Genomic DNA, 17,903 nt, shown 5'->3' with positions numbered 1-17,903 from the left:
GGAGAATGGCTTGGTTTGCATGGTAACCTTAACACCACGTTGAAACCTGAATTCAGGGATCAAAGAATCACCTTTGACGGTGTAAAAGCTATTCAGGCTCTTAGCCACTTGAAGTTAACTGCATGAGCTGTGTTTTGATTTTTTGGCTATGGAAAGTTAGATTCAAGCAAAGTTAACAGAACTGAAAATGTTGAGAATAACACACAGCAGAATGGCTAAAGTACACGGCTACAAAGAACAATGTAAATTTAATGCAAGTAGGCAGATGTTTTCCATTTCAGCTGCTTCTCAAACCTTTGCCTAATTTATAATCCAAATTCCCACAAGAGCAGAAAAAAGATTAAAAATGCACAGCTTCATAATTTCCATCACAACAAACACTAAAACAGCCTCAAAAAATAAAAGTTTAACCTTACCAGATGTTAACACTGTCTAGGAGTAAAGTTTGTGCTTTGCTAATCCATCTTCTCCCAACAGTAACTCTGCTGTGAGGAAAGGTAGGAATAACCAAGAATCTTGGGATCTCAGTAATGACCTAAATGCTTTCAATGCTGCAGAAAAGTTGGTAGCACACTGCAAGAAATTCATACACTTATTTGTGAAATTACAGATCAAAATGAGAGGATTTCTTCCTTCATTGTGATGATATTTTGTTTTTCATTGAAGTCATTGTTTCTCTCCGTTGAATACATTCTCTTCCCTTTGGGAAGGGGGAGGGTTTATAGAGAGTCTCACTCCTTAGTGGCCAGCCCAGCCCTGCCCTAACTCTTGACACATACATTTACCATCAACACCACTCCAAAACAATCTGAAGACCCCATTCATTCTCCCTCTCCTATTACTTTAAACTTGGGGAGGGGAGGTGTTTCAGTGAAAAGTAAAAAGAATATAAATTAATTTTGTGGTTTACAGATAGTTCATGTTCACAACAGTGTCACAGACAAGGCAGGGTGGAAAACTAAGAAGCAGAAGGCTTTGAAAGCCACTAAGTAATCAAATAGCAACTTGTATTCCTGGACAATGGTGGTGATCAAATAATCAGTCTGGAGACAGCATATACAATGGAATTTGGAATCCAGATTAGTAAACATACCTCACTTCTGAAGAGCTCAGATGGGCACAGTGAAGTTTTGATACAAATTCAGAGCACCTCTCCTAGAAATAGTCTAGGAAAGGCTTAAAGCATTCCAAACCTTGTCAAGAGAGCAAAAGACCTTGGATCCCAGCTTAAATCAAAAGCCACCCTGAAGAAAGGTGACAGGAATATGCTGACAACCCAAACTCAAAATACCCAGCCAACCTTCCAACATGGCTTGTTTACTCACACCAGTATTATAAGGCAGCTAGCTGTTTTAATTTTCCTAGGGGTAGGACTACATTATGTATTTATTTTCAGGTTTATTTACAGCATGGATTGTAGGCTACTTAAATATTGTTAAAAGGACCCCTATGCTGTTTCCATTTAGGTTTTCTTAATAGAAATTTAAAAAAAAAAAAAAAAAAAGTCTGGTTACAGGATTCATTTTAATATTCTCTCATTTCATTGTGAATATGCACTGATTAAACTTGCAACACCTAGTCCTTTATTCTGAACAACGGTATTTATTCTTAAAACCAGTTATACAAGAGAGGAAGATAAACTAACAGAAACAGTGAAAAAGTTAAAAAATACTGGGTGTTTACATAAGCTCCTTCCTCATTTTATTTAACTACCTTTTCAAGCCAGAGCTCAGCATGTCTGACGGCCCCTCCAATTGAAGAGGTGAGAGACAGACTTCAGAGTTAATTTCTGCCAAGATACCACGAGCTCACACTTTGTAGTTGTGATGGATGCACACCTTGTTTCACAAGAAAACACAGAGTAGGCTGATATGATCAACCATTTCTCTGTCAAATGATTCACAGCCCTGAAGTATCAATGTTCTTGCACCTCCCTGCAGCATTTGAACTGACAACTTCATTCTAGTTGTTCTGCAGGTAGGATTGCTATTTATCTCCCTTCACAAGATGACGAAGTGTAGGATTTGATTACCATTTCAGGAAGTACTGCAAAAGGTAGTTGGACTTAAGAGCAGAAACGTGCTGGTCTTTGTTAAATGGGCTACTACACATACACTCACCAATAAGGCACTAGAAATAAAATCAGATACATGAGAAGGTAGGTAAGCCGCCCAGTTTTCAGGTTATTACCAGAGCCATGACACTATGAACAGGTTCCCTGTGAAACTCTTGTTGCTTATTGCTTTAAGTAATGCAATACTTCACAAAGGCATTTTGGCAGTAAAGATATGCTCACAGAGCATATGCTGTTCCAGGAGATAATTTAACTTGTCTGACAGGACTCAAAATTGAGTACATAAAGCTTCTAATTTTTAAATTAGATTCTGCAGAGCACATGGGGTGCAGTGAGAAGCACAGTGCAAATCTTGCTGCAACACAGATCCCACCACCTCTCAGAACAGCAATTTATAAGGAGCTTTGTTGGGCTGGGGGCATTACTTCTGTTCAGAGACTGGTTTTCAAGTTATTTCAAAAGAAACATACAGCAGAGGCATCAGAATAATTTACTTCTTCAGAAATGGAGTGTGTGTCTTAAGTATTCACATTTCAGATGTTTGAGATTGATAGACTCCATTACACTCTTGTCTTTTGCCTCCAGCTTGTAATACTCAGGCTCCCACTTAAACACACCTTTAGATAAAACTTCAGTGATAAAATAACTGTTGCAAAACAAATTATTGCTGCTATTATTAAAAGCTTCAGATGAAAATATTTGTGACTGGCAGTACAAATTCACAAATAAAAACTCTGCACTTAAAGTTTATTTGATGATGTGAAATTTATTCTTGACCCAGTATTCATATTCATAACTAAAAGAATGACTAGAAAAATATTACTAACCTTTAAAATTAAACAAGGAATTGTGAGCACTCTAATATTAAATCAACTTACTCATTGCTTGAAATCAAGTGAAAGCTACTGGAAGAAAGAGACTTCACGCAGGATTTAAAAAGGCAAGTGTATTTCACACCTCTTGACACATCTCTAAGCTGATCAGAGAATGAGTAAGCTTAATGTCAACAGTAACACACAGCAGCAAACCAATGATATATGATTATATGGATGGTAGCCTAACAACTAGGCTTAAGCAAGATAACAGACTACGTAAGTGGTCCTGTTCTTTACTGATAAATTAGAATACTTTAACAACAGTACACTTGCACAACCTGTCTTGGAGTGCTACAGAAATGGCTTATTTGCCCCAAAGTCTTCACAGAAGAAAGGAAAGAGCACTGTAAATCAGAAGTAGTGCACAGATAAACAGAAGCTACCTACATCTTACTGACATTGACAACTGCTTCCGACTAAAGGCTAGCAAAAACAGGATGAAAGACTACAATAAATAATTGTTAGAGAGCAATAAATATTAAAACCACATTAAAACACTGAATGTTTTCATTGACACCCCCACCTTCATATAGCTAGAACCATCAAATGAATGCTATCATGTTGGCTTCCTTCAGAAGAAGGCCAGAATCCTATGAAGATCTGCACAGATTTAACATTACACAGGCAGGTAGTTTATTTATAAGCATCATCCAGGAAACAAAATTGACATTAAAAAGAAAATAATAATCCAAGACTCACTTGTCAAGGAAGTCTTTGTCCACAACTGCACAGATATCAAGCAGAGGATTTCCCATTCCAAAGAGGACATTTTCACTGTAAGAGAATCAATTTCTCAAGTTAGCTCAGTGTTAGTTTATTGCTATTAATACAATATGTTGAAGACATTTCTTTTATTAGATATTAAAAAGGAAATTTTATCTAGAATACAACTCAAGAACAAAAAGATATGCAAAAAGTCACATGGAGACCTGGCATATAGACAAAAGAGTTACATTTGAGTGAATGATCATCCTACAATAATGTCTGATCAACATACAGACTGTAAGAAGTCAAGAGTACATAAAGTTACATATTCTGTTAAGCTGTCATTCACTCAGATAAAGAATTACAGCTTCATATAGCTTTTCAAAATTGCAGTTTAGAATATCAAATTTTAAGCACAGGGAGCATCAGACCAGGTTATAAGAATTACACTGAACAAACATAGTTGCTGAATTTACTCTGCTACTAACCAATAACAAAATGAAATTAAGCTGACAGTGCAGGATCGATAGTCTCTATCTGAAACAGCATAGTCATTTACTGCTAAGAACATGTGTATTTTTTCATCCATTTGAAATCCATTACCATGACATATGCCAGTTAAGACATCACCAATACTGCCAACAGCTGAAAGACCTGGCTTTAACTCTTTTCTTAAATTCAGAGACCATGTGTTACATTTTCCTGAATAGCATGCACTTGGGTGATAATACCAAAGGATTAGGTACGTAGCCTAGTGTTGAGTGAATGCAGCTGTTCTCAAAGGCTGCCTAAAACTCCATCTAAACCCATCACATTCCTTGCTAAGCTAACACCTGCCACCTCCAACTGGCACAGCAAACCCTTACTCTAAGCCACCAAAGGTGGCTTCAGTATGACCATACTCCTCCCTTGTTGCCGTGTCTGTATCAAGTATTTGCAGAGAAATCACATTCCCTGTCTCTCCATCCCCCCAGAAGTACTACTTTAACACTGCAGTTATATCTCATGTTCATCTGCAATTTATTCAAAGCTGCAAGAGCGTCACCTCAATCTCAAAACCAGTGAGTTTTCAATTGTTCTGAGCCATCTAGAGCAAGCTAAATGTTTTAGAGACTCAACATCTGTCTACTAAGTAATAGATTTCATTAATTTCTGCTCAACAGGATAGGAAAATAAATAAAACAAGCAGAAAGGGGAAGATACAGAACTATCTCATTGTGTCCAACAGAGGTTGGAAACCCATTCACTTCCTCTCACAGCATCTACAAAAAGCCACTAGCTGAGAAATACTTGTCAGATTTGAAGCTACCTGCAGCAAGTACACAATCAAACTTCTTCCTATTTACAATAGCACGTTAGCCTCCATTAAATGCTAAATTCTCACGTCTGGAAATGAAGACTTGGAAAACTTGATTAATAACCTTGATCTTGAGACACAGCAAACCATGCTTTAAGTATCCTAAATTTTCTTGTAGCTTTAACGACAGACCTTTACAACCTATTTCACTGTAAGTGAAAAGTGCAAGACAGTTTGTGAAGACAGAGCCAAAAAATCCAGCTCACTGTATCCTTCTGTACTTGATGTTTAGCTGATTCTCATATTCTCAAAGCTTCTATGCATCAATAACTTTACACCTACACTTCAGGAAAAGGCATGCATCATGCCTATATTCAGGAAAAAGAAACTGCTTCAAAACCCCTCTGAAATACAGATGACATGTTGATGTCACTGCCTGTGAAGAAGTTACCTTGTTCAACAGAAAAGCAAAATAGAAACTAACCAACATTTAACAAGCAGTGGGGCAGCAGAACATACTGGTTGGTATACTAGAAACAGCACAAGAGCAGCTTTGTACTGGCTAAGCACCCACACAAGCTCTATCACACAAATAACAGGCATACATACTTCATGTATGGCAGCAGCAGCAGCAGGAACTAGCACCACTTTCAGTGCCACTTAATTCAGGAAGCTCTTTACATCAGACAAGAAGTCTTGTTCCATCCACAGGCCTTTCTTCTCCCATAGTATTTAATAATCAGCCCCATTCAAATATTCCAGAGGCTATGTAGTAGGGTGCCATCTGGGATGCCAAGTTTTAAAAGCCAAAGTAGCTATCACCAGACTAGCACGTGTATGTTCAGAAACACTCCCCTAAAATTTCTGGGCAAACTCTCCCCAACTTGAGCATACTTGTTTCTTGCAACCTAAAAGCAGAGCAGAACTTGACTGCTTTTCAAACACACACACACCTCACAGATGAAGAGTGAATTGCAATTTTTTTACGTTGAAGCAATGTAATTCATGAAATATAAATAAATCTTCACCTGCTAATCATGGCATTTTGTTTGGAGATTGCCAAGATGATTCATTTTCACAAATAGCCACTGTTTCACATCTGAGCCACCACAAGTTCCAGAAGTAATGAAATTAAACTAAAAAAAAAACTACCAAATTTTAAAAATTCCACATAAATAGTGAGCTACTCTACAATCATTTTTAAGAAGTCCACAAAATTAACTGTAACTGAATGATGAGGAAAGCTGTGTCTATTACTATGGTTATGCATCACTAATGCTCTGTGTTGCAGGCATTTTATAAAATACTGTCCTGTTTAAAGGTGGCTGCTGAACATGAGCAGTACTGTATCAAACTATCACACTGTTATTATTTCATGCTGCTCTGCACTTCAGTGAAAGAGCAACATCAAAATTATCAGTGAAAGCGTATTATTAGTTACTGGCACAGAGACAGGAATATTTTGAGCCTTTGGATACTGATGTGTCTAGCTTACACGAAAAAAAAAAAAACCAAACCACCAAACCCACATTATTTCTTTAAAAGTGTTTTTTTCCTTGCTGATTTGCTGGAAAAGAATTCTCATCTATGTAACAGTAACAATTCATTTAAAAAGCCAGGTTGAAAATTTTGCCTTCTGTTTGCTCTGTAACAGCCTCACACAACATCCGCTTAACATTAAACTCTTATGCTGAAACATTTTACAGTCAAAAAGCCTTAATAAGATATGAGTGCCAGTTGTGTGACAACCTGCTGAATGTTGTCTTCCATTTGCAAGTACAAGATATGGTTGCATAAGATTCAAAATGTTTGCATTTCTACAGGATTTCTTTACACTGTTAACAGTAAGGCCAAACAAGGCGTGTTCTAAGCCTGCTCTGAGCATATCCATTTCGGTCTCAAAGGAACATAACTAAAAAAACAAAACATTTAACACAAGATTTGAATTTATCAAAAATAATTTTATGTACACCTAAAACAATAATGGTACCAGATTCATAGCATTGGAATAAGCTCTCAGCTAAGAACTTCTCGTATTCCACTTTACCCATACAAGAAAGGGAGTGATAAGACACTGTTAACCATAACTTGTCTGACACTAAAAGCACCTCAGAATTATCCTATGATTCCAGACTTCAGACAATTTCTATTGCTTCACTCATCAGCAAATAAATAGTACACAGACCTTAAACATACAGGTAGCTTGTAGACTGCTCACATGCTTTCCCTACTTAGGTCTGGAGTAAAGGCAGTATTTGGCTAAGGAGTTACATGTTTACATACTGTCTTAGAGTAGTATCTTCAGAGAAGGCTTCATTCATTATGAAATTTTCATAGCCTTTCAGAGTGACACATTCACAGGTTCCAACTTTGAAGCCAAGCCTAAAAGCCTTGACCTTACGTAAGCAAGGCTGCTGCAGAAAAAAAAAAAAAAAAAAGCAAAAACCAAACACCCACACAACCGTTCCACCACTACCCAGCTCCTTCCCCAGCTGCACTAATTCCACAAGCTCCAACGGTGAGACACTACTGCAATTTCAAAGTTATCGTACGTACTCGGCCAGAAACTGTGAAAATCAATACAGTGAGTTACAAGGATGAAGAGAGGAGATGGGAGTTGCCTTCAACAGCCATTGAACTTGCAGTCTGTAATTTTAGGCGTTTCTTTAGCAACTGAAGAACTGATCAAAATAACTACACGATGACGGCTACCAGTTCACTTCATAATACCCTACCTCAAGATTAAGTGCTGTAGGGAGCAAAATTGGTCATAATAATTCCTTTTACTAGATGTTAAGTGTTTCTCATTCTTCAGTTATTGCTGATTAACTGGTACCACCGCAGTCCCGATAGGCTCTTAAGAGCCCTGCCCGTTACCAGTATCCTGCTTCTTGTGATTTGAGATTCACTTAAAACTAGGTTCCAGACATGGCATAACACAACGATGCTTTAATATTCAAACGTGGCTGCCGGAGTCCCACGACATCCGTCCTCCCACCCCCACGGGCGGACCCCGCCGCGGTCTGGAGTGTCATCGCCGCAGAGCGACGCCGCACGAAACCCCACACATGCCCCAGCCGCCACCCCCCGGGTCACCTCTGGAAGCCCAGCTGTACCCAGCACATCGCTTCTCGGGGCTCTCGCCAGGGCGAGCTGCTGAGGACTGGCATCGCCCCCACCTGCCCGTCAGAAATAAACTCCGCGCGTCCCGGGCGCGGGGGGCCCCGCCAGCCTGAGGGATCGGGAGGAAACCTGCACGCCTCTCCCCCCTCACCCCGGTGGTGGGGAGCGGGGGCGTGCAGCCGCAAAACCAACTCTCGGTATACGAAAAGAAGGAGAGAATGAAGGTACTCCGTAGCCTAATTACACGGCTGGAGAATGAGGCAAGACCTGATCTCCAGCGGAATATCGCGCCGGGCGCCCCCGCTTCCCAAGGCAGAAGCGCATCAGGACTCGCCGCCCCTTCCCTCGGGGCGCGGGGCTGGGCTGCGAGAGCCGCGTCGGCGAATTTGCATTACCTGAGGGTGGGCATGGCTCCCAGCCCGACCGCCCGCGGCAGAGCTCTGCTGGTAGCGGTATCGGTTACCAGCAGCTGCGCCCGTCACGCCTGCCGAGTCGCCCGCCTCAGCCGCGACTGAGCCACCGGCCACTGCTCGGTCGACCCACCCGCGCGCCACCACCCCGCCCCGCCCGCCCGCACAGCTCGCCATTGGCTAGGCGGCTGTCAAAGGCGGGCCCGGGCCCTCGGCGGAGAGGGGCACCGGGCAGCCGGCAACCCCGGGAGGCGGGGGCCTCGGCGCGCTGGCGACTAGCCCCGCGCCCCGGTTCAGAAGCGCACGGTACCAAGCAGCGCCGCCTACTCGGCGGCCTGAGCTCCCCGGCCGCCATCTTTGGTATGGGCAGAGAGCACACTCCTCCAGCATTCCTTCTCCTGTCGCCTGCCCGTCCCAGCCCGAACAAGCAATTACAGTCGCCACTGCTGATTTTAAAAAGTGTTCATTGGAGGCAGAGAAGTGCGGAGCTCGAGTCGCATTGCCCACATTAAAGATGGCCAGCAGAACCCCTGGCATCGTTGCCCCTCAGCTGTCACAGGGTCGTGGGAACTTCTAACCCCAACCGCCCCCCCGCCGGGGCTGCTCCTGGGGCAACAGCCACGCTCCCGACTCGGGCGCCTGCCTCCCGCCCCACTGCCGTTCCCGGCCTGCTGGCCCCCTCCCCCCCCCCCCCCCCGCCCACTGACTGCTCCCTCCGCCCGACACGCGATTTTTACAGACTCGACAAGAACGCGTTTTCACTCTTTTTATTTGTGTGTTGGATCACACCTTAACGCTGCCTTGGGTGACCTTCAGGGAAGCGTTTCTCCTCAGCCGCCACCGCCAGGCATCAGCACCCGGTGCCAGCGAAGATCGCGACCCTGCGCAGCCGGGCGGCGGCGGGCTCTCACTTCAGATCCAGGGAGATCTGTTTTATTCCCGGGTTGCCGGAGCGCCTAGGAGCCACCTGTGGTACACAGCCACGGGACGTTACTTTATCTTTCCAACCTACCAGAGGGCAAAAGTGGAGACACAGATGAGATGCGGGCCCGTTTGCGAGAGGAAAAAAAATAAAAAGGCTGCCCTTCGTTGCCTAACCTATTTCTTGTCCACTTGGCACGCAAGCAGAACGGCCGTATAGGAAAGGCGAAGCATCGGTAAAGATAGGTTCTAACTCCCACCCTTCCTACTCGCTTGATCTTTATTTGGTTGTCAGTTATTGCTACCTCACGCACATCTTGCGCTTATTTTGTTAACTTACCAACACCAGAAACACTGATTCATGAAACTGATGTCAGAAGAGGTTGTTTTTGCCAAAAATAAATCCCATGTTGTCAACTACTGCTGTGTCACCTCTAATATTTGAATTTTACAAATTCCTAATTGGTTGTTTACCTTAGTTTCCTTTCCCATCTACAAAATAGGTATATTGTACTCAGAAAAAATAAAGCTAAGCTTTTCAGCTATTTCTGATTTTGGGGTGCTTCAGAAGAGACAATGCCAAAATTTCAGACGTATGAACACAAGAACTACAACATCACATGAGGATAACAGGAATATACCTGATGTAGGACAAGTCCCCTATGTTCTCTAAATTGGACACTCAAATTAATTACTTGCAAAGTCCTTGTTAAGCATGTCAGTGGGAAACACATCCATGCCTTCACTGTTACAAAACACCATACAATCAGGTCTCAAATCCTGATGGAGGATTTTGAACTCAACATGTAAATACTGTATTTGGATATATAATGCTGTACCTGCTGATCCACATTGAACAACAGATTATTCCTAGTTTAACAATTTCAGTACCTAACAGCCAAACCTCTGTTTTGTAACTGAAAATGGTGAGGGGGTGGGGGGTAATCCCATCACAGGTAAGTGTAACAATAGTAGTAACAGAGCTTGGTCTTATTGGTCCCATCACTGTATTTTAAATAATAAATCCTTTTTTTTTTTTTCTTTCTTTTAAATATAGATTCTTTCATAAATAATTGGATGCCTCTAACATGCACATAATATTTAAATAAAAATAGATATAATACATTAACATAATCTATAGAGTAATTTGTTACATACAACTACATATTATGAGTATTAAGATACACAGTTCAAATGAGGTACCGTAAACTGTAACTTTTTACTAGTTCAACAAGATAGAATTGAGTGTTTTTGTAAGATATTAAACAGCTTTTCATGAAAAAGCATGTATGACATCTCCTTTTATGAACTTCCAACTATTCCCAAGTACCTGATCATCTTGCTTGTACTATCACATACCCACAGGTTCTACCACACTAATATCTTTGAGGCATTACCTACCACAGGTTTTTTCATCATTTGCCAGGGAATTTCTAGATGTCCCAACACATAAATGGGTAACACCAACTAAGGTATCCCTGCAAAAATGGTAATTCATTGCTTATGGTCATTCACAGATTACCTTTATGATGTTTGCGCAACAAATTATACTTGCAGTCACATCACATATATGCTGGGCTGTTTGCTCAGCCTCCCTGACGCTTTCCAAACTTGCTCTGCTTGTCCAGGGTAGCTGACCTGTGCTTTTACCTGTGTCTTGGCTTCAGAAATTCATGAGTGAAATACAGAATTCGCAGCTGGAGCATGGTATGAATTCAGAATGAACTGCACCCCTACCTGATGCAACAACAGGTAAGCACATGAGATTTTTTTTAATTGCTCTTTAATAAAGTAATCCATCAAACTTTGCATTTTATAAATTCGTAACTTGTCTATACAAGATAAAGGCAATCTAGGCCCAAGCCTTGAGCTAATGTGTTATGTTTCACAGCATACACATCTGGTATAAATCATCTAGTTTGCAATACGTAAACAAAACGTTCTCCAATAATTTCCGTATTTCACTTTATTTCTACAAAGCACAAAACTAAGATTAATCTCAGATAAGCTGCCCACTCTTCTGTCTTGGCAAGACAGAAGAATGATCTTTTACATAATAGCCTAAGTAGACATTATAAAATGGGACTAGCAAGCAGGAAGTCTATAAATTCTCTTTCAGTAACAGCACTTTGCAGAGCTTGCATATATTTTCTATTAGATCAATGGTTGTTTTGAACTTTTCTACAGAAAGAATTTAATTTTTCAACATAAGATGTACTTTAATCTTGTATGGATCTACCAGCAAAGGAGGTTTGGATGATGATGATGATGATGATTATTATTATTATTAATTATTATTATTATTACCATCCCACTTCTTTTCATTCAGCTTCCCAAACCACACAGCTGTAAAAGCAAAGGGAAATCTTAAAATCTAAGTCTTCATCAGGGATGCTAATGACAGAGAGGTTAGAGTAGATGATCTCTGATGTCCCTTCCAGCCTAAGCCATTTTATGATTCTATGATACTGCAGACACCTGTACTTTTTTTTCCATCTTATTCTAGTCAAATAGCCCAGTCCTTAAGACAGCTAAACTGCTTTGAAGCACTGAGCATACAAGGAAATAAATAAATAACTCTCTCACTGTAAATGAAATCCCAAGGTAGCATAAATCCAGTGAGTAGTTTTATGTTACCATATCTACCATATCCTTCAAGCACGGAACAGCTTCAACTGTGCTCAAATAATCATTATAGCAATGACTACAGATCAAAATTGAAAGAAATCCCTTTGCCTTCACTGAATTCTGAGTAATACCCAAGGACTTCTCTCCTTCACACAAAATGCTTTGGTATTTATTGTATAAATAATATTAGTATGTAAATTGAAATTATTTTAAAAGCAGTTTGTGTGAATAAAAAATGAGCAGCCTTGAGAAAACATAGTGTTAACACGGTATCTGCAAGTTCTAGTTACTATTTTTCAAAAAGGTAAGGTCTTTTAAAACATTGCCAGCAAATACTAATTAACGACCTTTAGATAGCAACCCATTCCCTGCTCCTGAAACTGGTTTTGTGAAATGTTTGTGTACCATGCCTGTGTAAGTAACTACTCAAATTCAGTATCACAACCTTGAACCACAAGTCAGAACGTTGCTTCAAATATTGCCACATGAAATATACCTCAGCAACAGAAGAGTAAACCAGAGTCTCATTCTACAGAATGTGCATTTCACGTTATTGCACTGACACCGTATTCAACTATTTCTACATTCACTCCAGACAACTTTCTGGGCATCTTCCTTGTCTTTTCATAAGTAATATCAGTAAATCAAACTAGAGAAGTAATTCTATGCAAGCTGTTTTATTAGCTAAAAAGAAGTAACTTGCAAACCTCAGAAAAATTCAGATGAACTACAGGATCCATGATGAAATAGGTATATTTGCACTGGCTGCCCTCCCACAGATAATGAAGCAGCTGTCAGGACAAGACTAGTCCTGTTGACTTCAGGGAAGCAGCACACCAAGTCAGAGTATCTGCAAAGACTATTATGTCTAAACTATCACTGTTTGTCAGTATGACTCTTCCAGCCAGGTAGGCTGCAGGTAACTTTAATAATGGAAGAACAAGACACCACCCACACTCATGGTCCAAAGCAGAAAGAGCTTTCCCAAGATCTCCTCTTTCCTCAGGCTACACTTCTTCTCATAAAGCAAGGAATTACTTGAATTAGAAGGATGAAAACACCCTAACAAGCCCCTGTAATCCAAGAACACAAAACTGTGGAAATATGACACACACAGTGAGAAATCCCTCAGGATTACATCGGGGGCAGGTGAAGACACATGTTCACCTAAACAGTAATTTGAGAGTCACACATTCGAACACTGGAAACAAGGCCTGAACTGTTAGGAGCAAGGTACTATCCAGGCTGCAAGTCATTACAGTTTTGGATATATTTCTGTCAACACACTTTGAAGGGAAGGTTGCTGCTGTCATGTCCTAAACAAAACACAACTGGCAAAGTCTATTACTAGTCTCTTCAAAACCATTACAGTATCACAGTATCACAGTATAACTTAGGTTGGAAAGGACCTCGAGGATCATCGAGTCCAACCTATCAACACAGACCCCATGACTAGACTATGGCACCAAGTGCCACGTCCAATCTTCTCCTGAACGCCTCCAGGGACGATGACTCAACCACCTCCCCGGGCAACCCGTTCCAATGACGAATGACTCGCTCGGTGAAGAACTTCCTCCTCACCTCGAGTCTAAACCTCCCCTGGCGCACCTTGAGACTGTGTCCCCTTGTTCTGGTGCTGGTTGCCTGGGAGAAGAGGCCAACCCCTCCCTGGCTACAGCCACCTTTCAGGTAGTTATAGAGAGCAATGAGGTCACCCCTGAGCCTCCTCTTCTCCAGGCTAAACAATCCCATTAGTTTGTCTGCTTTCTAAGGGGCCTAATACATCTGAAGTAAGTGTACTGCTTTTACTCTTCTGGGAGCAAACACTGCATGGTGCTTGAGTTTCAGATTTTTGTACTAAAAGGCCATCAAGAGTACTCATATGGCTAAAGCTACTCATACTTGCAGACAGAGAAAGCAGAAAATGAGAAAGGAACAAGCCATGAAATAAATACAAATGGGGAGTGAGGTGAAATTAAAAAAAAATAATTACTAAATTCTAACTAAAAGCTCTCTTAGAGCTCATTTAAAATATATAGAATCTTCTTTCATTTGTAGAGAGCTGATGAACAAATAAGCTAAATTAAAAGCCAGCTTATGAAGAAAACTTAAAATACATGAAATGAACAATATTCACCACTATCAACCTGTCTAAAATTTAGTGGAAGAGTAATGACAAATTACTGATTTTGATAACAATTACCCAAAGTGTTTGACAATTTATTCTGAAAACAAAGAACTGTCTAATAGCAATCCAAGAGGAATATTGTACTTTGCACTTTTAGTATAAAGTATTTGTCCAATGCTTACGTTGTCTTCATGTAGATAAATTGATTTGTCCCAAAAACCAACCACATCATGACTATTCAATCAATACAGCAGCTGCAGAATAGCCAGAAGGCCATAATACAGCAGAGGGGGACTTGACAGTGGAGGATTTCTCAAGTTTGTCCATGTATTACTCCTGCATGCATGCATATTTCTATACAGATATGTACATATAAGCTCAAATATTTCTAGAGAGAATGTCCAAATTCTTTCCTAACTCTATCAGTCTGTTAATGAAAGTCCTGTTGCAGTTTTCACAGACTTCCAAGATAAAAATCACCCCAAATATAAAAGGACACAAATCCTTAGTAAGTTCTCCACTACAGAAACACCTCATGATGCTTCTAGTAAACTGACGCTACCACTCACTAACAAGCCATTTGCAGTTTTGCAAGCCTGTTTTCTGTTCAAACAGTACAGTTTAAACACAATGATATTTTATTTCACACAGCAGAGATGCAGTCAGGAGCCTGAAACAACGCAGCATGCATTAATGGCCTTGCCTAAAGCCCGTTGGTTTTAGTGAGGACTTGCACCCGTCAAAAAAGACAATGCAAAACCTGCTGCCCAGCAGATTAATGTCAGCACAATGCATTGTTTTGCTGGGAACACTAGTTTGGGTCTCAGGCTTTGTATCCTGCTCACTGGGTGGCAAAAGCTGGCCATCCTATATTGCTTTCAAATAACTTTAGCTGAATCGGGTCAGCACTGCCTACCTCATGAGGGAGCAATATTTGCTTTCCTTTGCCTGAAAGGATCAAAAAGGACTAAAAAAACCCCGTATGTATCCACAAAACACTCCTGATGCCATTTTGAGAGAGAAAATTACAAAAAATGTAAGGGAAGGCAACATTTGTTATTGTTGACAAGGTACAGCTTTTATTACAGACTGGAATTGAAAATTTTCAATGTAATTTTTTAATACAAAAATAGTTTTCAGTAGCCACAAGAAAGATTCTGGTTCTTATCATATAGGAGAACAAGGAAGGTACCAGACCATCCTTGTAAAGTCCATTTAGGCTTCCTCACAGAAGTCATTGGTCATTGGAATGGGCTGCCCAGGGACGTGGTGGAGTCACCATCACTGGAGGTGTTTAAGAAGAGACTGGACGAGGCACTTGGTGCCATGGTTTAGTTGATTCGATGGTGTTGGGTGATGGGTTGGACTTGATGATCTCAAAGGTCTTTTCCAACCTGGTCTATTCTATTCTATTCTATTCGACATGATCTTCTGAGAAGGCTGGAAAGCCTCATATCTGAATGTCAAGAACAAGGGATACTCTACTAATTCTTGGTATAATAATTTTATTTATCTCCCAACATTTTCTGGACCTTATGTAGCAATGCTTTGCATCAACAAGCAAACCTCGCTACAAATACAAAGTCAAGGAACCTTGACCATTCTGTTACCTGCTATGCTGGCTTATAACACAGGACAAAGTCCCACAGCAGCACTTGGGTAAACACGTTCTTGCAGCTAGGTTCAAACAATCACAGAGGTCTGCCAAATCTAGTCCAACCACCTCACTCCACAAGTCCAACCTGCAGCCCACAACACAATTAAGTTTATTTGATCACCAGTTAATTGTGGCATTTATCCTTTTACAAAACATACCTGGAGTCTAGGTTATACTTCATAGTGAAATAACTTGAAATAGAATTAGAGTGAACAAGTTCTAACAACATTCCTCATGTTTTAGCTATCAATCTGGTTGATTCTGTGATCCTCATGGACCACTCCAATCTTAAACCTTAGGAAAGCATTATTCTCAGTTTCATCAGTTGTTATCAGAGCATGTCACCATAGCCTTCCATTCCATTGTAAACATCCTTTGCATTTTTAATTCAGTACATCAATACTGTTCTCAGATTATTTTTTTTCCATGTTTAGGCTTGAGGCAGGCAAAATGCAGTTTTCTCTAATAAACTTTATAAAAAGAAAAATTGATATTTCCAGTTTCTCAGCCTACCTTGCTTTAAGGTCCATGTAAATAGCTGATGCTTTTTAATTGCAACCTTACACAGTTGCCTGTCATTTATTTGCTTTCAGAGCTCAGTTACATTTTTCCTTCTCCACTATCTGCTGCTGAGTTTGTCAACTATTAGACTTAAAAAGTCACTCAGCTGCCAAAGGAGCAAGCACCCTGATTTTGACGAACAGGATTCATTCAGTGAGGTTAGGACCAAAAAGGACCATTCTCATCTCAGTACTAAAACTCATCTCTTTTATGCTGTATTTGAGCAAGTTATTATAATTGCCAAGGTAACTTTGAACCTCTCAAGCCTTATGTAATTAATGGTTTTCATATACTGAATACCTGGAAGGAGATCAGCTATTCTACAATTATATTCATGTCTGAATAATCCCAAGAAAACAAATCAGAAACCGCACCAACAGAAGCTCCACTATACCTCTCTCAGTACTCATTTTGATCGTGCCTCCTACATTGAGAAACCTTATATTTTTCTGCTATGACATTTAAAAATAAATTACGTGTTTCTGTGCAGGCCGTCAATCACATGGGATTCAGTCAGCGATACTACAGAGATCACACAAATAAGGAAGTATAGCAAATGGCACAGATTATTTCAATATGAAAACATTTTAAAATATTCCACGTGTCCTGCAGAAAATGTATCTGTTAAGGAGTATTTATAGATAATTAAGTTCCTGTCTGACGGGGACAGAGTCCCCCTCAAGCGTATAGTTTCAAAGACGGACAACAAGGAGTGACAGCCCCAGCTGTGTTTCAGTAGCGGGAAGCATAACTGCAGGCAGTTTTCACTTCCACCGCACGACCTCATCTAGGTGCTCAAAAGCTTTTTGGCGCTAACCGATCTCGAAGCCTAAGCAACGCGAGGGCCCCGGCTACGAAGCGCCCAACCCGGCGGCGTCCCTGGGCAAATGCCGATGCCGGACACCGGTACTCTCGCAGCGGCCACCAGCAAGAGAAGCAGGCACAGGGACGCCGCAGCACCGTAGCGGGACGACCCCATCGCTCGCCTCCACGTGCGCTCTCCGCCGCCGGGAGGGGAGCGCGGACCCGTCACGGGGCCGTCCGCGCCGCAGCCAGCCCGGCCGAGCTCAGCCCAGCGGAACGCTCCCGGAGAGACCCTGACCGCGCACCGTGGTCTCGTGTCTCGTCCTCCACCACGGGCAGCACCGGCGGCACCCGGCGACCCTCTACTGTCCACCTGGGGTTCTTCGTGAAAAAGAGCCCTTCCCTGGCACCCATTACCTGAGTTGCTTTTGCTCCAGCTTGAGCTTCTTTGCTTGCGGCTCTCCCGCTGCCATCTTCGCGCTGGGCAGCGTGCGGCGTGCAGCGCGCTCTGCTCACCCCGACCAGCCCCGTCCCGCCCCGCCGGCCGCGCCGGCACCGCCACTGTGGAAGGCGGGGACGGTGGGGCGGGCGGGCGGCCGTGCCGGGTGCCTGACGGGGAGGGGAGAAAAGGCCGAGCCGCCTGCCACCTTTCGCAGTTGTTGCGCTGCCGTGGCGCCCGCTCGGATGTTTTTACCTCTTGGAGACAGTCTCTGTCCCTTG

At 41.7% G+C, this 17,903-nt stretch overlaps 1 protein-coding gene across 4 annotated transcripts in view; it reads right to left on the bottom strand.

Annotated features, from left to right (window-relative positions):
* Window positions 1–17,902, bottom strand: part of ADK (adenosine kinase) — a 286,470-nt gene extending 268,568 nt beyond the window's left edge. The window contains exons 1-2 of one of the 4 annotated variants that reach the window (XM_068139861.1): window positions 17,601–17,902; window positions 3,649–3,723 (exon numbers count right to left, since the gene is read on the bottom strand). In XM_068139861.1, coding sequence (XP_067995962.1) covers window positions 3,649–3,723; window positions 17,601–17,656 — 131 coding nt within the window. In that variant the 5' untranslated portion in view covers window positions 17,657–17,902. Of the gene's footprint in view, window positions 1–3,648; window positions 3,724–7,234; window positions 7,288–8,047; window positions 8,137–8,469; window positions 8,596–17,600 lie in introns of those variants that run through there. The other 3 variants (XM_068139863.1, XM_068139859.1, XM_068139862.1) reach the window with 3 other exon arrangements.
* Window position 17,903: the final 1 nt, after the last annotated feature.

Source organism: Melanerpes formicivorus, unplaced genomic scaffold (genome assembly GCF_026170545.1).
Source record: "Melanerpes formicivorus ecotype bairdi unplaced genomic scaffold, bMelFor1.0.p_v2 SCAF_6, whole genome shotgun sequence".
Classification (NCBI taxonomy): Eukaryota; Metazoa; Chordata; class Aves; order Piciformes; family Picidae; genus Melanerpes; species Melanerpes formicivorus.
This window is presented reverse-complemented; position numbering and strand designations above follow the sequence as displayed.